Genomic DNA, 20,859 nt, shown 5'->3' with positions numbered 1-20,859 from the left:
CTGAACTGAAAAAAAGCGAGCCTATTGCGCCGGCGCGATTGTCGACCTCAGGGGGTTAAGAGAGCAGCCAGAAAAATGGAGCGCAACTGGAAGAAAACAAAACTAGAGGTATTTCGTATTTCATGGAAAGAGAGCATGATTGCATACAGAGAGGCCTTAAAAGCTGCTAGATCTGCTTATTTTTCAACCCTATTAGAAGAATTTAAACAAAACCCTAGGTATTTATTTGAAGCAGTGGTAAACTAATGAAAAATAAAGCTTCAAGCCTAGAAGTTTCCAAGCTGCACAGCAGTAATGAACTTCTTAACTTATAAGATTGATAATATCAGGGAGAAATGTATAACTATCAAACGGTCTACTACAGTATCGCATCAGGCAGTGCATTGTAGTCTCCCTAAGGAAAAATTCGATTCATTCATAGCTATAGGAGAGGAAGAATTTTCTAAATTTGTTAATTCATCTGAATTGACAACATGTATGTTAGACCCTATACCGACTAAGCTACTGAAAGAGATGCTTCCAGAGGTAATAGATCCTCTTCTTAATATCATTAATTCATCTTTGTCATTAGGATACGTACCAAAAACTTTTAAGCTGGCTATGATTAAACCGCTTGTTAAAAAAAAAAAACTTGATCCTACAAAATTAGTCAATTACAGGCCGATCTCGAATCTATCTTTTCTGTCAAAGATACTAGAAAAGGCAGTATCTTCACAACTATGTTCCTTTTTAGAAAGAAATGATATCTGCAAGGATTTTCAATCAGGATTTAGACCATACCATAGTACTGAGACTGCTATCATTAGAGTCACAAATGATTTGCTCTTATCAGCCGATCGTGGTTGTATCTCTCTATTAGTGTTACTCGATCTTAGTGCTGCATTTGACACTATCGACCACAACATTCTTTTAAATAGACTTGGAAATGATGTTGGTATTAGTTGAATTGCATTAGCATGGTTTAAATCATACTTATCTGACCGTTATCAGTTTGTAGCAGTAAATGAAGAGATGTCTTATCGATCAAAAGTCGCAGTATGCTGTACCACAAGGCTCAGTACTAGGACCGTTACTGTTCACTCTGTACATGCTACCCTTGGGAGATATCATTAGCAAGCATGGAATTAGTTTTCACTGTTATGCTGATGATACGCAGCTCTATATTTTTTCACACCCTGATGAAACTTACCAATTCACAAAATTAACGGAATGCATAGCTGATATAAAAAACTGGATGACTAGCAATTTCCTACTACTTAATTCTGAAAAAAACAGAGATTCTAATTATTGGACAAAAAACGTCCTCACGTAATAACCTAGAATACTGTCTAACACTTGATGGCTGCTCTGTCAAGTCCTCGTCGTCAGTTAGGAACCTGGGTGTGCTCTGTGAATCTTTCATTTGAAAGTCACGTGTCTAGTATCTGTAAAACCGCATTTTTTCATCTTAAAAATATATCTAAATTACGTCATATGCTCTCTGTAATGAGGAGTCATCGGATTGAGAATCCATCTGCAGCTTTATTAACTCAGAGTCGAAAACAGGTACAGGCAAGGTCGAGGCAGGCAGCAAACATTCACAGTACAAAGGACAGGCAAGAGGTCTGGTCAGATAGCTGACATTCACAATCCAAAAGACAGGCTAAGTTCGGGGTAGGTGGCAAGGAATCAAACAACGAGAAACAGTCCAAGATCAAACACAGAATATAGTCAACAGTAGAAACGCTCAGAAATGATCACCACGGCAAATCAATATTTCACAACGGTGGTGTGTGTGTGGAGTGTTTAAATAGTGTTTGTGTGATGAACTGCAGGTGTGTGTGTCCCAGGTATGAGGGCCTTTGGTATTTGTAGTCCGAATAGTAACAGTCAGTATTCTGGTGAAAGCTCCCTCTGGTGATCTGAAGGAGGCGGAGAGGAAGCCTCTCCTGTAACACTCTCAATGAAAAATGCATTCATGATATCAAGGCTAGGTTATTGTAATGCTATTATGGGTGGTTGCCCTGCATGCTTAATAAACAAACTACAGCTGGTCCAAAATGCAGCAGCTAGAGGTGTCTTACCAGAACCAGGAAGTATGACCATTATTAGCCCGGTTCTGTCAACACTGCATTGGCTCCCTATTAAACAACGTATACATTTTAAAATATTGCTGATTACTTACACAGCACTAAATGGTTTAGCTCCCCAGTACTTAACGCATTATTTTCCTTCACGTCTATTGTGATCTCAAAATTCCGGCCAGTTGATAATACCTGGAATATCAAAATCGACTGCTGGCAGTAGATCCGTTTCCTATTTAGCACCAAAACTCTCGAACAATCTTCCTAACATTGTCCGGGAAGCAGACACACTCTGTCAGTTCAAATCTAGACTAAAAACACATCTCTTTGGCCTAGCATACACATAACACATTATAGACTATAATTCAATGTTAGGCTGCATAGATTAGGTCAGCCGGAATCGGGAACACTCCCAATAAATTCTGATGTACTTGTTACATCATAAGAAGGATGACGTCTACGCTAATTTTAGTCTCTCTGTTTATCCGAGGTTTACCACAGTCCGCCGGATCCAGGCCGTATCCAGGCCATATCCAGATCTGATGAAGGACCTGGGCCTGGACACGATGACAACGCAGTCCTGAAGTGTCAACCAGTCCCTCCCCTGTGAAGGCCTCCTTCCCTTCCCTTTACCTCAGTACAGATAAAATGTTGTCAGGATAATTCCGGTTCACGTGGCTACGCAGATGCGACAACAACAAAAACATTCTGTATTATACATTTTTAAGGCCAAATAAGTAGTTTATTGAGGGTTGATTTGTAAAGAAGGACTACACGCCTGCGCACATATATATTCAAATGCGCCTACCTTTGGACTGAACACGTAATGCGCATGTGCGCGACATCTGTGTTTTCGCGGGTTTGCATTTTTGAGGTTTGCGCAGAGATAACGGATAATCGTTTGCACCTTCAAACCTATTTCAGGGAGTGCGTTCTTGAGACACCAGGCACTATTTTGTGCGGATGGGCGGCCAGCGTTAAGGGTTTTCCTGTTAGAACGGTGTTGTGTTAGCGGCCCCTAAGTTAATAACTAATGATCTTCGCAACGGAAGTGAATCAATCAATCAAAACTAACTTTAGCTGGACAATAACTTTATCCTAGAGCTGTTGTAAAGCCTAAACAATCTGTTACGGTAATTTTCTATTATCACTGTAAAGAAGCTTTGAAACAATCCATATTGTTAAATTCGCTATATAAATGAAGGTGACTTGACTTGGCATTCATGCGCTCAACATTTCTGTGATCAGCTACAATGCTAATCACTTTATCATTTCATGACACTATTTAAATATAATACCATAGATCTAAATATTCTTCTATAATCAACACTTCTCACGATTAATTAACCTTGAGAGCTGTAAAAGTAAAAATGTGCCAAAAGTTTTCGAGAGGGTTCCACATGTAATACTTGGACATTTCATATGAAAAGCTGTTAGCGAATCACAGCAGTAGGCGTTTACACTGCCTTAAAACAGAGCGTTCAAATAATAGGGCTAAAATCAGGGTAGGAATAATGCCTTTTATTTCAAAATTATGAAAATAATTTATGTAAAGATTACACTAACATTATATGTGCACCCCAGGAAACATTATAAAACAATAAAACAATGCAATTCATGACCCCTTTAAAATTAAAAATCCAGAAGTTTTTACAGAATACTTTGCTTGAGGGCTGAGATACCATAAGCTGAGAATCTGAGAGGCAGTTTCCAGCATGCAGCAGGCACGTGCATGACGACTGCCAGCATGAAGGTGTGTTAAAGTGATGCTGTCATTAAGCACATGCAGGGATTATGGTTTACCTGAACTTAAGAGCTGTCACACACTCCTCCATGCTTCTGGGGTAGTGTTGGGCTAACAATGCCATCAGCACATGCATAGCTGGGAAATGTCAACAAAATTGACCCTATTTCTTTCATTAATAAATATACATTTTAATGTGAACGAATCGGTGCATATCATTTTTGAAAGATCAAAAAATCAAAATCATCAGTAAATTAAAAAATAAAAGATTTTCAATTTTTTTTTAATTGAATATCCTGTTTTTCTTAAAATATCACATTACAGAAGTAAAAGGTTTGCAAATGGTATTTTCATAGTCATCAACATGATGGGCATTTAAAGATTCACATTCTTGAGAATCATTCGACTAATTCCTACCAGACTGTTTAACTTCTCTGCATTTTTCAACAGGTATTTTCCTTTTGGTATCATCTTCCTCGTGGCTGGCAAAATCCTGGACATGAGCGATCCCTCCACACTTGGGAAGAAACTGGGCTGGTATGGGGTGACGGTCCTGGCAGGCCTGTTTGTACATGGCCTCATCTTGCTTCCATTCTTCTATTTTATTCTGACACGGAAAAATCCTTTCACATACATCAGAGGACTTCTGCAAGCCATGGTCATTGCCCTAGCCACGTCATCCAGGTAAGATGAATTCCTCAAAAAAAACTGTAAATAGCTCGTCCCAACTCCATTAAATGAAGTAGAAACATATGTTGGCATTGTAAGAGTGAGGCATCCTACTCTTTTTCACAGCTCAGCAACGCTGCCCATTACAATGAAATGTTTGCTGGAGAACTGCCGAGTGGACCGGCAGATTGCCCGGTTTGTGCTGCCAGTGGGAGCCACTATTAACATGGATGGAACAGCGCTTTATGAAGCAGTTGCTGCTATTTTCATTGCTCAGGTCAATGAGCATGAACTGGATTTCGGACAGCTTGTCACCATCAGGTACTTGCAGACCGGCAGAGATGTAACTAAATATAGTCAGCATTGGGAAAACTAAATTAAAATGTAAGAATCAGCCATTTCAAATCCTATTTTGATCGACCACAAAATATTGGTGGAAGGACGCATCACAAAGATCTACAGTATTATGGTTACTGCCCTACAGACAGACAAAGGTTTTGTGCAAACTTAGTTTTAATAGTTAATGGAAACTAGACAGACTCATCTGATGTCAAGTCAAGTCAAGTCATGTCATTTTCATTTATATAGCGCTTTTAACAATGTAGATTGTTTCAAAGCAGCTTTACAGAGATAAACTTATAATTTAAGGTAACAGAGATTGTTTTGGCTTTATAGCGGTTCTTTAATAAAGTTATTTTCCAGCTAAAGTTAGTTTTGATTGATTCGCTTCCGTCTCAACGATCATTTGTTATTAAATTAGGGGCCGCTAGGACGACACCATTCTCTCTACACAGACTTTAAACGCGAACCTGTGATAAACGCTGATGGCGTTAAGAATTGGTTCTATAGTAATGTGCGTTTGAATATATGTGCACAGGTTTGGAATTCCCTACAGACCAAGCCTAAACAAAGTACTGGTCTTTCCTTATAAATTTTGATACAGAATTTTATTTTATTTTATCACTTCGGGGGTAGGTACGCGAAACGAAATTCCCGAAAATGCTTTATCTGGAGTGGTAAAGGGATCCTCCATAGGGAGAGACTAGTTGGCACTTTAGCACTGCGTTATCATCGGTCCAGGCAAAGGTCCCTCGTCAGATCTGGATACGGCCTGGATCCGGCAGGCTGCGGGAAAACCTTGGGATAAACAAAGACACTAAAATTAGCATAGATGCCATTCTTCTTATGATGTAACGAGTACATCAGGATTTATGGGAAGTGTTCCCGGTTCTGGCTGACCTAACCTATGCAGCCTAACATTGAATTATAGAAGTCTATAATGTGTTATGTGAATGCTAGGTCAAAGAGATGTGTCTTTAATCTTGCTTTGAACTGACAGAGTGTGTCTGCTTCCCGGACAATGGTAGGAAGACTGTTCCAAAGTTTTGGTCCTAAATAGGAAATAGGATGTGATCAGGATGTAAATAGGATGTGATCAGTTCTATCAGGAATCGGAGTCAAATCATAATAATCATCCTATTCTGATTTCCTCCAGTATAACTGCTACCGCTGCCAGTATAGGTGCTGCTGGAATCCCTCAGGCAGGCCTTGTAACCATGGTGATAGTGTTGACATCTGTTGGATTGCCACCGGATGACATCACGCTGATTGTGGCCATTGATTGGATCTTGTAAGTTGAGATAACTGCCATTTATCTGTCGGAAAAAAAGCTGTAATCAGTGTCATTATTAATATAATTCAATGGATCATATGAATGTAAATTAAATATAGATAGTAATAAAAGTAAATATTTATACAGAATGGAGTTTTTTATTAAAACACAATGCATGAGGCAAAAATAATGATGATAGGATAAATAAAGTCTTCCACCCCTTCTGGTTTAAAGAGATCGCTTTCGAACAATGATCAACGTACTAGGAGATGCTCTGGCAGCTGGAATCATTGCCCACTTGTGTCAAAAAGACTTTCCACCTGACAGAGAGGTAAATTAACATTTATCTATGTGTTACTTTTCCTCTTAAAAACATGTTTACAAACGTTTTTCTTTTCTTTCCTTTTTGAAAATAATGATCAAGATGTGTAAACTTAAGTTTTTCAAAAAACACATGAAACCCACATGAATGCAAAGAGTACATTTCTAATAACTGTGTTTTAAACTTTTTATTTATTTATTTATTTATTAAATTGTGGACACTCTTACATGTCACTGGCAAGCCCATGTTATATGTCAAAGACTTTTTGGAGCATCATGATTAAACTTTAGTTTGTTATCTTAAAATAACACAAGCTTATTTATGGAATATGACCTTCTTTTTGTCAGGCAAAAGCAAATGAAGCTAAACAGGACAACCAGACTGCTCATAACATGGAGAATGTGCCTTTGACTGAAGTACCACTGCTGGCCGGCAAAGACTGTATATTTGAGGTGGTTGGGGATACTGTTTTTGAACGACCCACAGTCTACTACAATATTTGTCAAGTCTGAATCACCTGATGGTTGCCTTACAGATACCCAAAAACCTCTTTTGGAGCTATGTTTCTATCACTGTGCCATAAAGAAGTACTGAACGAACACTTTTCTCTGGTTCTTCCACCTCCAGGCTTTTGTTATTGACTACAATTTCACAAGTTCACACTTAAAAATAATCAGAAAATAATAATTCAATAGGCGTATTTGGCATGCTGTTTTGATGCGAGGGCTCAGAGCTCGGAATATGGTCTGGACCAAGAGTAATCCCCCCGTATCCCTGGCTGGGATAGGAACCAGCCAGTAGTGAGGAGTCAGGGTTGGCGGAGGGATGCAAGAAAACTGTTGAGGAACATAGGTGAGTCTATACACTCACCTAAAGGATTATTAGGAACACCATACTAATACTGTGTTTGACCCCCTTTCGCCTTCAGAACTGCCTTAATTCTACGTGGCATTGATTCAACAAGGTGCTGAAAGCATTCTTTAGAAATGTTGGCCCATATTGATTGGATAGCATCTTGCAGTTGATGGAGATTTGTGGGATGCACATCCAGGGCACGAAGCTCCCGTTCCACCACATCCCAAAGATGCTCTATTGGGTTGAGATCTGGTGACTGTGGGGGCCATTTTAGTACAGTGAACTCATTGTCATGTTCAAGAAACCAATTTGAAATGATTCGAGCTTTGTGACATGGTGCATTATCCTGCTGGAAGTAGCCATCAGAGGATGGGTACATGGTGGTCATAAAGGGATGGACATGGTCAGAAACAATGCTCAGGTAGGCCGTGGCATTTAAACAATGCCCAATTGGCACTAAGGGGCCTAAAGTGTGCCAAGAAAACATCCCCCACACCATTACACCACCACCACCAGCCTGCACAGTGGTAACCAGGCATGATGGATCCATGTTCTCATTCTGTTTACGCCAAATTCTGACTCTACCATCTGAATGTCTCAACAGAAATCGAGACTCATCAGACCAGGCAACATTTTTCCAGTCTTCAGCTGTCCAATTTTGGTGAGCTCGTGCAAATTGTAGCCTCTTTTTCCTATTTGTAGTGGAGATGAGTGGTACCCGGTGGGGTCTTCTGCTGTTGTAGCCCATCCGCCTCAAGGTTGTGCGTGTTGTGGCTTCATAAATGATTTGCTGCATACCTCGGTTGTACGAGTGGTTATTTCAGTCAAAGTTGCTCTTCTATCAGCTTGAATCAGTCTAAAATTCTGTATCAACAAGGCATTTTCACCCACAGGACTGCCGCATACTGGATGTTTTTCCCTTTTCACACCATTCTTTGTAAACCCTAGAAATGGTTGTGCGTGAAAATCCCAGTAACTGAGCAGATTGTGAAATACTCAGACCGGCCCGTCTGGCACCAACAACCATGCCACGCTCAAAATTGCTTAAATCACCTTTCTTTCCCATTCTGACATTCAGTTTGGAGTTCAGGAGATTGTCTTGACCAGGACCACACCCCTAAATGCATTGAAGCAACTGCCATGTGATTGGTTGATTAGATAATTGCATTAATGAGAAATTGAACAGGTGTTCCTAATAATCCTTTAGGTGAGTGTATATATATATATATATATATATATATATATAGGCCTAATCTCATGCTGATTGGATAGATCATTTGAATGCGTTCCTCCCGAACTTTGTTGATAAAACTTTTTTTTTTTTTTTGACAATTGCTGGAGCACATTTCTCAATACTTAGGTCACTTTTTCAAAATTCTTCACACAGTGGGTTTATGTGGGCTAAACTGAAGGTTATTTAAAATTGCTTTGGCAGAAAATGCATTCAAAGACTACATCTTTCTAATTACATGAATACATCTCTCAATTAGACACTACATACAGGCCAAATAGCACATTTATACTCTTTTCAAAACTTATGTTCAAAATCTAATATAATACATAATTGAATAAGATAGCAATTTGCTACATTTCTACAGTAATATCATTTTGAAATATATTACAAATCTAAAAATAAAAAAAAATGATGTAGCTAAACACCTACACAGATCTTTCAGTCTTTCATTACCATCAATACAAAAGAGGAAGACTTAGGAATAATTTGGTGCTGTAATGTAAACATGGACTATGTAACAAACTGCAGTGAGTTCTGCGAGTGTCATATGTAAAGAAATTTTCCAAAAGCAAACATCCAGTTGTTAGAGTTTTTAGGTCATTGTTTTATAACTGACAAAGTGAGTTTGTTGCTAACCTCTGCTAGTGTTATGGAAGAATGACTTGATTTGAGACATGTTTTGGTCATTTTAGTGTATTTTGAATGTGAAATTATCTGCTATGCCAAGCTGAAAGTGAAGTGCCGAAGTGAAATGCTCTATGAAATTGAGTGAAGAGTTTAAAAAAAAGTGACCTACAGTGGGGAGAACAAGTATTTGATACACTGCCGATTTTGCAGGTTTTCCTACTTACAAAGCATGTAGAGATCTGTCATTTTTATCATAGGTACACTTCACCTGTGAGAGACGGAATCTAAAACAAAAATCCAGAAAATCACATTGTATGATTTTTAAATAATTAATTTGCATTTTATTGCATGACAATAAGTATTTGATCACCTACCAACCAGTGAGAATTACGGCTCTCACAGACCTGTTAGTTTTTCTTTAAGAAGCCCTCCTGTTCTCCACTCATTACCTGTATTAACTGCACCTGTTTGAATTTGTTACCTGTATAAAAGACACCTGTCCACACACTCAGTCAAACAGACTCCAACTTCTCCACAATGGCCAAGACCAGAGAGCTGTGTAAGGACATCAGGGATAAAATTGTAGACCTGCACAAGGCTGGAATGGGCTACAGGACAATAAGCAAACATTAGAAAATGGAAGAAGTTCAAGATGATGGTCAATCTCCCTCGGTCTGGGGCACCATATGCAAGATCTCACCTCGTGGGGCATCAATGATCATGAGGAAGGTGAGGGATCAGCCCAGAACTACATGGCAGGACCTGGTCAATGACCTGAAGAGAGCTGGGACCACAGTCTCAAAGAAAACCATTAGTAACACACTACGCCAGACTACGATCTTGGCCAACAGCCTCCTTCCCTCAGTAAGAGCAATGAAGATGGGTCGTGGCTGGGTCTTCCAGCATGACAACGACCCGAAACACACAGCCAGGGAAACTAAGTAGTGGCTCCGTAAGAAGCATCTCAAGGTCCTGGAGTGGCCTAGCCAGTCTCCAGACCTGAACCCAATAGAAAATCTTTGGAGGGAGCTGAAAGTCTGTATTGCCCAGCAACAGCCCTGAAACCTGAAGGATCTGGAGAAGGTCTGTATGGAGGAGTGGGCCAAAATACCTGCTGCAGTGTGTGCAAACCTGGTCAAGAACTACAGTAAACGTATGATCTCTGTAATTGCAAACAAAGGTTTCTGTACCAAATATTAAGTTCTGCTTTTCTGAAGTATCAAATACTTTGTCATGCAATAAAATGTAAATGAATTACTTAAAAATCATACAATGTGATTTTCTGGATTTTTGTTTTAGATTCCGTCACTCACAGTTGAAGAGTACCTATGATAAAAATTACAGACTTCTGCATGCTTTGTAAGTGGGAAAACCTGCAAAATCGGCAGTGTATCAAATACTTGTTCTCCCCACTGTATAAGTATTGAGAAATGTGTCCTAGCGATTGTAAAAAAAAACAAAAAAAAAAACTGTAATATTGGCTTGTGGGTTTTTTTTTTTTTTTTTTCACAGCTGAATACATTTATACAGCATTCCTTTCCCTATAAAGGAAAATACTTGTATTTACAAGGACAGGCAACATTTTATTTTTTATTTTTTCACTTTTGTCTCCTTTAAAGCTGGAGGTACGAAAATATTGCATGCTGACACTCATTCAGGAATTGTCATTTAGACTGATATGTCAAAACAAACCAAAACTACAATGACATCATCATTTAAAGGTGCATTGTGTAATATTTAGGAGGATCTGTTGACAGAAATGCCATATCATATACATAACTATGTTTACTGTGGTGTATAAAGACCTTACATAATGAACCGTTATGTTTTATTACCTTAGAACGAGCTGTTTCTATCTACATACACCGTGGGTCCCCTTACATTGAAATAGCCATTTTGCACCGACATGTTTCTACAGTTGCCCTAAACGGACAAGCTACTACATAGCGCGTTTTGTCACTATGTTGTTCTTCGTGCAAAGAAGCTAGATAAAGTCAGCGAATAAAACACAGATACAATGATGAACAAGTAACAATAATATTCGCAATAACATAATGGTTTACTGAATAATTAAGTAAACATAATTTCTTAATTTATCTTTGTAAAGAAACCTCATTGCTTAACTGGCTACTCTCTGCTGTTTCAGACGACGACATCTTTTCCTGACGGCCACCGTAACTTCTGTTGGTTCCAATTCGTAACCTCACCACTAGATGCCGCTAAAAATCACACACTGCACCTTTAACAATACATATTAAAGGTGATGGGGAGGAAACATTTAAAGTGCACAGTTAAAAGCCAATGATCTATCATCACATGCAACGGCACGAGTGACTGCTTTGCAAATGTTGTGGGGTTTTTTTGTTTTGTTTTTTACATCCTCATTGTATTTTTGTGTAATGAACTTGCAGCATGTTTGTAATTAAAATATTGAGATAAAAAAAAAAAATTGTAATGTGTTGTTAGGTGCAGTACTGCAATGTCTCAAACATTGCAGTAATGTTATGAGAGATTGCATGCACATGAGAACAGATGGTTAACATTGGATTTGGTTTCAGAGAAAACCAGCAAACAAACAGAGCTTATGTCTAATTAGTGAAGCTGCTTGCCTCGGGGTTAAAAGCTCAGGATGATGATCACAAAGAAGATTAATGACAAATTAGCCTTTCAGAGGTTATGACCACAGAAACTAACTCAGCAGGGACAAACAAGAGGCCTGACTGTGTTCCAAAGCAGAGATGTGGATTAATAGAACCCAATTATTACAGCCAGAGATCTATTTGCTTTTGCCCAGGTATACTTTCCACTCCGTCTTGTGCACAGTTGAGCGCACAAACCTTTCAAAATATACTTCTTTGGCCTGAAGAGCGTCACTTTTTACACCATTTGGCTTGCCACGAGATGCTGTAAAAAACATCTTGGGTTACAAATGTAAAGTTCACTGAGAAGGGGAACGAGACACTGCATCTAAAGCATGTATACAATGTGACAATCGTATTGGCTGGCGACAGCCTATGACATCACTACCAGTGCGACCGTGAGTATAAAAGGCTGCCTGAGGAATACATCATCTATGTAAATTGAGTTCCATTATCCTGAGTTCCCATGACGATTAAACATGGAGGTGTTGTTTTTTTTTTTTTTCACAGCTGAATACATTTATACAGCATTCCTTTCCCTATTAAAGGAAAATACTTGTATTTACAAGGATAGGCGCAAAAAAAAGGTTTTTTTTCACTTTTGTCTCCTTTAAAGCTGGAGGTACGAAAATATTGCATGCTGACCAAGGGGCAACATTCTAATCTGAAAAATGAAGCCTACCCGGAAGTGCTAAAAACTGCAATACATCGAAAATCCGCTAGGGGCAGGTCCCAAAAGGGAGCAAATGTCCATAGACCCCATGTTAAAGGAGAACTCCGGTCAATTTTAACATTGAGCTCATTTTTTTGTAAATTTGGAGTGCTGTCAGTACAGAGAACAACGACAAAAATCGGTGTTGCCTACACCGTGTTATCCTCTTTTTAAGATTTGCACCCTGTTGACTTCAATGGGGCAAGTTTTAAACCTGCTTTTAGCCTCTTAACATCCTTGATGTGTCATTACAAGTGCCCAGCCATGTGAGTGATTCCTTTAGAGTGAACGCAGGTGAATCTGACTGCAGTAGATGTGAAAGATATGAATAAAAGTGATGTTATTTCAGCCAGCGCACATACCTGTATTTACATCCTGTTTTCGGCTGAAGTCCACAGTAGTCGATTGTCGAGTTCACGCGCAAAGGTTTAGTACGTACGATCATGCGCCCAAACTCGACAACCGACTACTGTGGACTTCAGCCGAAAACAGGATGTAAATACAGGTATGTGCGCTGGTTAGTCAGATTCACCGCGTGTTGACTCTGAAGGAATCATTCACATGGCTGGGCACTTGTAATGACACATCAAGGATGTTAAGAGGCTAAAAGCGGGTTTAAAACTTGCCCCATTTAAGTCAACAGGGAGCAAATTTTAAAAAGAGGATAACACGGTGTAGGCAACACCGATTTTTGTCGTTGTTCTCTGTACTGACAGCACTCCAAATGTACAAAAAAATGAGCTCAATGTTAAAATTGACCGGAGTTCTCCTTTAAAATGTCCGTTTTCACAGCATAAATTCATGTTTTTACAGGTTGGTCCCATGGACTTTTATTGTATTTTTCGATAGGTTCCGAGTGCCTGACAACTGTGAGGGGGTGAATTTTTTTCTAACTCGTTAGTTTAGATAGTATTTAGATATAAAATGTATGCCAAATAAGGGCGTGGTTAACTTTGATTGATAGCTTGATTGACAGCTGATAACGAGCATAGGCTGCGCCAAAGAGAATGACAACATAACATGTACAGTTGAAATATAATTCTACTGTTTTTGTATCATGAAATGTAGTTTTAAGAGTTTTTCAGACCAAAACCAAAACTACAATGACATCATCATTTAAAGGTGCATTGTGTAATATTTAGGAGGATCTGTTGACAGAAATGCAATATCATATACATAACTATGTTTACTGTGGTGTATAAAGACCTTACATAATGAACCATTATGTTTTTATTATCTTAGAACGAGCCGTTTCTATCTACATACACCGTGGGTCCCCTTACATTGAAATAGCCATTTTGCACCGACATGTTTCTACAGTAGCCCTAAACGGACAAACTACTACATAGCGCGTTCTGTCACTATGTTGTTCTTCGTGCAAAGAAGCTAGCTAAAGTCACAGAATAAAACACTGACACAATGATGAACAAGTAACAATAATATTTACAATAACATATCGGTTTACTGAATAATTAAGTAAAAATTATTTCTTCATTTATCTTTGTAAAGAAACCTCATTGCTTAACTGGCTACTCTCTGCTGTCTCAGACGACGACATCTTTTCCTGACGGCCACCGTAACTTCTGTTGGTTCCAATTCGTAACCTCACCACTAGATGCAGCTAAAAATCACACACTGCACCTTTAACAATACATCTTAAAGGTAATGGGGAGGAAACATTTAAAGTGCACAGTTAAAAGCCAATTATCTATCATCACGTGCAATGGCATGAGTGACTGCTTTGCAAATGTTGTTTTTTTTTTTTTTGGGGGGGGGGGGGGGGGTTACATCCTCATTGTATTTTTGTGTAATGAACTATAACACTAATGTGTAATTAGTGGAGCTGCTTGCCTCGGGTTAAAAGCTCAGGATGATGATCACAAAGAAGATTAATGACAAATTAGCCATTTAGAGGTTATGACCACAGAAACTAATTCAGCAGGGACAAACAAGAGGCCTGACTGTGTTCCAAAGCAGAGATGTGGATTAATAGAACCCAATTATTACAGCCAGAGATCTATTTGCTTTGGCCCAGGTATACTTTCCACTCCTTTCAAAATATACTCCTTTGGCCTGAAGAGTGTCACTTTTTACACCATTTGGCTTGCCACGAGATGCTGTAAAAAACATCTTGGGTTACAAATGTAACCTAAGTTCACTGAGAAGGGGAACGAGACACTGCATCTGAAGCATGTATACAACGTGACAATCGTATTGGCCGGCGACAGCCTATGACATCCCTACCAGTGCGACCGTGAGTATAAAAGGCTGCCTGAGGAATACATCATCTATGTAAATTGAGTTCCGTTATCCGTCACTATGCATTCTGGGTTCCCATGACGGCTAAACACGGAGGTGAGGAAATTAATCACTTAATTTGCACTCAATGAAGACAAGAACGCAACTTCAGGCAATTTACTATAATAGTCCATTCACAAGTTCACACTTACAAATAAGTCAGAGAGAAATTGTTTGCGTATTTTGCGTGCTGTCCGAAAGGAAAAGGTTCCGAGCTTGGTATTTGGCCCGAACCCAGAGTACTCCCCCCGTATTCCTGGCTGTGGTAGGAACAAGCCAAGAGTGAGGAGTCGGGTGGTGGAGGGATGCTGGAAACTGTTAAGGAATGTCGGTGAGTCGATTATATAGGCTTCCTCTCATGTTGATAGGATAGATGTGGTAATTTATGATGACGAGTTGACTGGATACGACCCTTCAGGAGGCCAGGGAGGAGACGACCCTTCAGGTGGCCAGGGTGGAGCAGACGGTTCAGGGGGACCAGGCGGATCTGGCGGTTCAGTGCTACAGGACGGACCAGACAGTTCAGGAGACCATGGCGGCGTGGAGAGACCATCTTGTCTGGAGACACTGGCTCGGCGGTGGCCATCCTGTCCGGAGACACTGGCTCGGCGGCGGCCGCCATCCTGTCCGGAGACACTGGCTTGGCGGACGTAACGTGAACAGTCTCTGGATCGGCAGACGTGGCGTGAACAGTCTCTGGATCGGCAGACGTGACGTGAACAGTTTCTGGCTCGGCAGACATGACGTGAACAGTCTCTGACTCGGCAGACGTGACGTGAACAGTCTCTGGCTCCGCAGACGTGACGTGAACAGTCTCAGGCTCGGCAGGGCTGATGTGAAGCTCAGGCTCGGCAGGGCTGACGTGAAGAAGTTCAGGCTCTGGAACAGCGGTCGTGACGGGACTAGACTCTGGAATGGTGGGTACAGCGTGGCTTTTGTGTTCCTCCTCCACGACATCCACAGTAACAGCAGAGCCACTCAGTTGCAATGCAAGTTTGATGTATAAACCGAGGGACCAATTAGGGTTGTGCAATGGCATGACTGAACTGAGAACAGATAGCGATACATACATAGATACATACATAGATACATACATAGATACATACATAGATACATACATAGATACATACATAGATACATACATAGATACATACATAGATACATACATAGATACATACATAGATAGATAAAAATGGAGGCTCCACAGAAGAGATGCCGTACATCTGTGGTGTGGGAGCATTTCCATTTAGAAACCCCAAATAAAGTGAGATGTATTGTGATCGGCAGCTAGCCTACTACAACAATACATCATCCATGATGCACCATTTGAGGAGCAATCATCCTGCCATTTTGCAGGGTGCAGAGGATGGTAGCATTCCCCCATTCCTAGGCCTGCTACTGATGCTGCTGGGCCATCTAAGCAAGGTATGCATTGTTTGAAATATAATTATAATTGAAATATAATAACAAACTGTTGGGGACTGTCAGGTTTCGTACAAACAAAGCAGGCAAGATGGTAAGTTTGATATTTTAATAGCAGAATGGATCGGAAACAGCTTGAAAGGTGAGTACACAGGAAGTAGATGATTGGATGAAGCTTAACTGAATGATAACAAAGTCTCTCTTTCTCTTGCAGATGCAGATGATGAAGATTCTCTGAAGATGGACTGAAGACAGGCTGAAGAAGATCGGGATCGACGGTAAGTATGCAGGTAGGTGAAGTAGAGAGTCTGTGAGTCATGAATAGATGTGTATTGACGAGACCAGACGAAGAGTGAGTGACTGAGTGCTGAATATAAAGGGCTTGTTAACGAGGGAGTGCAGGTGATGATGATGATTGGTGATCGAGTGCAGGTGTGCAGGTGTGCCAAGGAGGATGATGGGAAGTGTAGTGCACACACAGATGAAGACAGATGGTGAATGTGACATTACTCCCCCCTCCCGCAAGGTGCGACCCGCGCCGAAGAAGGCAGAACACGGGAGGGGGGGGTGGCATCCTGGATGAACCTGGATGCAGACTGAGGAGGAGACCACGGCCGTGCAGGCTGAGGAGGTGACCATGGCGAAGAAGACCCTTCGGACGGCCACGGCGGTGAAGACCCTTCGGGCGGCCACGGCAGTGAAGACCCTTCGGGTGACCATGGCGGAGAGGGCCCTTCGGGTGGCCATGGCGGAGAGGGCCCTTCGGGTGGCCATGGCGGAGAGGACCCTTCGGGTGGCCATGGCGAAGAGGAACCTTCGGGTGGCCATGGCGGAGAGGACCCTTCGGATGGCCAGGACGGCATTGGGAACCGTGTCGGTGAGGCCTCCACGGTCCACCCAGAGGACTTATAGCCCCCCCAAAAAATTTTCTTGGGGAAATTATCAGGCTCTGGTTCTAAGCTGGATGAGACAGGGGGCGAAGGCGGCTCTGGGCTGGACAGGACCAGGGGCGAAGAGGGCTCTGAGCTGGGCTGGACCAGCGGCGAAGAGGGCTCTGAGCTGGGCGGGACCAGCGGCGAAGAGGGCTCTGAGCTGGGCGGGACCAGCGGCGAAGAGGGCTCTGAGCTGGGCGGGACCAGCGGCGAAGAGGGCTCTGAGCTGGGCGGGACCAGCGGCGAAGAGGGCTCTGAGCTGGGCGGGACCAGCGGCGAAGAGGGCTCTGAGCTGGGCGGGACAAGCTGCGAAGAGGGCTCAGTGCTGGACGGGACCAGCGATGAGGGCTTTGAAAACTCTGGCGGGCAGGCGACTGGCTCTGGCTCTGGCGGGCAGGCGACTGGCTCTGGCTCTGGCGGGCAGGCGACTGGCTCTGGCTCTGGCGGGCAGGCGACTGGCTCTGGCTCTGGCGGGCAGGCGACTGGCTCTGGCTCTGGCGGGCAGGCGACTGGCTCTGGCTCTGGCGGGCAGGCGACTGGCTCTGGCTCTGGCGGGCAGGCGACTGGCTCTGGCTCTGGCGGGCAGGCGACTGGCTCTGGCTCCGGCGGCGAAGAGGGCTCTGAGCTGGACAGGACCAGCGGCAAAGAGGGCTCTGAGCTGGACAGGACCAGCGGCAAAGAGGGCTCTGAGCTGGACAGGACCAGCGGCAAAGAGGGCTCTGAGCTGGACAGGACCAGCGGCGAAGAGGGCTCTGAGCTGGACAGGACCAGCGGCGAAGAGGGCTCTGAGCTGGGCAAGACCAGCGGCGAAGTGGGCTCTGTGCTGGGCAGGACCAGCGGCGAAGAGGGCTCTGAGCTGGGCAGGACCAGCGATGAAGAAGACTCTGAGCTGGACGGAAACAGCGGTGAGGGCTCAGTGCTGGACGGGACGAGCGGTGAAGAGGGCTCAGTGCTGGACGGGACCAGCGGTGAAGAGGGCTCAGTGCTGGACAGGACCAGCGGTGAAGAAGGATTTGAGCTGGACGGAACCAGCGATGAGGGCTTTGTGCTGGACGGGACCAGCGATGAAGAGGGCTTTATGCTGGGCAGGACCAGCAATGAGGGCTTTGAGCTGGACGGGACCAGCGATGAGGGCTTTGAGCTGGACGGGACCAGCGATGAGGAGGGCTTTGAAAACTCTGGCTCTGGCGGGCAGGCGACTGGCTCTGGCGGGCAGGCGACTGGCTCTGGCGGGCAGGCGACTGGCTCTGGCGGGCAGGCGACTGGATCTGGCTCTGGCGGGCAGGCGACTGGATCTGGCTCGTCAGGGCCAATGAGAGGAGGAAGTACAGGCTCGGCTGACTTCCGGATGATGAAGGGTGGCGTGGTGAAGATGGCTGGCTCTGAATCGGATGGCTCAGGCTCTGGATCGGATGGCTCGGATTGGATGTGGAGATCTGGCTGGACAATTCCCACGGAGAGAGAGGAACCGCACACCCATAGCGTACGATCAACGAATTCCATGAATGTCCGGTGGATATCGTCAAGCAGTAGTATCTGGGTGAGAGGATCCTCTAGTCCACCCCAAAAGTGCAATTTAAGATCCTCCTCCTCCCAGCTCACATCCTGATAGAGATCCAAATAAAACTGCATATCCCTCAAGAGATCAACCATTCTGGAAAAGGTTAGTAGTTTCCGTGGGGCTCTGCATTATGGTCTGGTCTTCTGTCAGGTTTCGTACAAACGAAGCAGGCAAGATGGTAAGTTTGATATTTTAATAGCAGAATGTATCGGAAACAGCTTGAAAGGTGAGTACACAGGAAGTAGATAATTGGATGAAGCTTAACTGAATGATAAAGTCTCTCTTTCTCTTGCAGATGCAGATGATGAAGATTCTCTGAAGATGGACTGAAGACAGGCTGAAGAAGATCGGGATCGACGGTAAGTATGCAGGTAGGTGAAGTGGAGAGTCTGTGAGTCATGAATAGATGTGTATTGACGAGACCAGACGAAGAGTGAGTGACTGAGTGCTGAATATAAAGGGCTTGTTAACGAGGGAGTGCAGGTGATGATGATGATGGGTGATCGAGTGCAGGTGTGCGGGTGTGCCAAGGAGGATGATGGGAAGTGTAGTGCACACACAGATGAAGACAGATGGTGAATGTGACAGGGACACTGTTTAGAAAGTCCATAGGCCTGTGTCAACCTAAGCCCTACAACCTAACGTCCCAATCACAACTGCCAATCATGTTAAAAACAGCTTCACTGTGAATATAATATAATATGTTGTCAATATAATATAATATTTTGTGAATATACATTTTATAGGTCTACATATGAGTACCCAATCTACAGCCAGTGAAGACATAATTTTGGTTTTCCTAAATGTTGTAGTTCTACATTCCATTTTATCTTTCTCTGCACACTGAGCATAAACGTTCATAACATAACTATGTTTAGTAAGGTTTCCAAATAATGAACCAGTAGGCTACTTTTAATAGTTGTGCACTATTTGAAGCTGTATTTTTTCAATGTATTTGTCTGAAAGTATGTTTTATCTTCTCTTTTAAAAGGCAGACAGAGGGAATTGGATGAGGCTCTTCTAAACATGGTGGTGAAGGATCTGCAGCCCTTCACCATCGTGGAGGATGAGGGTTTCAGGGCCTTTGTGAACAAGCTTGATCCAAGCTATGTCCTCCCATCCTGGAAAGTGCTTAAAACAATGGTTCAGAAATATCTCACTTGCATGTAATGAGTATATATAATATATTAGTTTCACCTGCTAAGTTGAATTCTTGAAATAAATCAACTTTTTGATGATATTCTAATTTTATGACCAGCACCTGTATGTTATGTTATGTTATGTAATCTGATTCATGTCATTTATACTTCATATATGCCGTCAGTTTAGGATTTGTTACTAAATGCTGTTTTCATTTTCATTCAGAGCCCCAAATGTCAACATCAGGCCCATCATCATCAACATCAACACAGGACAGTTTATGGGAACTTTTTGATAATCGTATCTGTGAAACCCAGATGATACACAATGCTACAGCTGTTGCCACAGTGGAAGTGAAAAAATACCTCGATGCGTTTTTGCCCAGAACTCATGATCCTCTAACTTACTGGAAAGAGAGAGCAGTAATCTTTCCTCATTTGTATGTCCTTGCTAAAAAATATCTTTGCATGCCTGCAACAAGTGTCCCTTGTGAGAGGATTTTTTCAAAGGCTGGAGAAATTATCTGTAAAAAAAGAAGTAGGCTAAGTCCTTCCACAGCAGAGAAATTAATATTTTTGAATAAAAATCTATAAAAAAGTGAGACATTGTGGCTTGATTTCTTTTATTAATATTCATTTTTCATGACCAAAATAACATTATGCACAGTGAGGAGCCTACAGGTTACAAGCTTCACATATTAAAAAAATACAATAATACAAAAACAACACAGTTTTTAATGGCTCGTTGTCAAGGTTGTTTCACCTGCAAGTGACCACTAGGTGTTACCGTTGAGACGGGTGTCGGATTGTTTCGAAGCCTCGACACAATATGGCACATTTGCTTCAACTGTTTCAGTGTTTCAGGAAGCCTCGATCTGCCCATCACTAGTACATAGTCCTCTAGACTAAAACCAAGAGACATGGAACCAGGGAAAACGCTCGGAATTGCAGTGCAACAACATACAAAACTTCGCAGTGAGTGAATGAGTGAACATGGTATAAATAGGCTGAGACTAACAGGGTAATGAGA

At 42.3% G+C, this 20,859-nt stretch overlaps 1 protein-coding gene across 2 annotated transcripts in view; it reads left to right on the top strand.

Annotated features, from left to right (window-relative positions):
- slc1a8a (solute carrier family 1 member 8a) overlaps window positions 1-20,434 on the top strand; it is a 39,924-nt gene extending 19,490 nt beyond the window's left edge. Inside the window, exons 7-13 of one of the 2 annotated variants that reach the window (XM_079857517.1) lie at window positions 4,258-4,491; window positions 4,603-4,797; window positions 5,972-6,106; window positions 6,323-6,419; window positions 6,758-6,862; window positions 19,682-19,856; window positions 20,056-20,434. In XM_079857517.1, the coding sequence (XP_079713643.1) occupies window positions 4,258-4,491; window positions 4,603-4,797; window positions 5,972-6,106; window positions 6,323-6,419; window positions 6,758-6,862; window positions 19,682-19,714 (799 nt within the window). In that variant the 3' untranslated portion in view covers window positions 19,715-19,856; window positions 20,056-20,434. Of the gene's footprint in view, window positions 1-4,257; window positions 4,492-4,602; window positions 4,798-5,971; window positions 6,107-6,322; window positions 6,420-6,757; window positions 8,062-19,681; window positions 19,857-20,055 lie in introns of those variants that run through there. The other variant, XM_079857516.1, reaches the window with a different exon arrangement.
- Window positions 20,435-20,859: the final 425 nt, after the last annotated feature.

Source organism: Squalius cephalus (genome assembly GCF_949319135.1).
Source record: "Squalius cephalus genome assembly, chromosome: 22".
Lineage (NCBI taxonomy): Eukaryota > Metazoa > Chordata > Actinopteri > Cypriniformes > Leuciscidae > Squalius > Squalius cephalus.
This window is presented reverse-complemented; position numbering and strand designations above follow the sequence as displayed.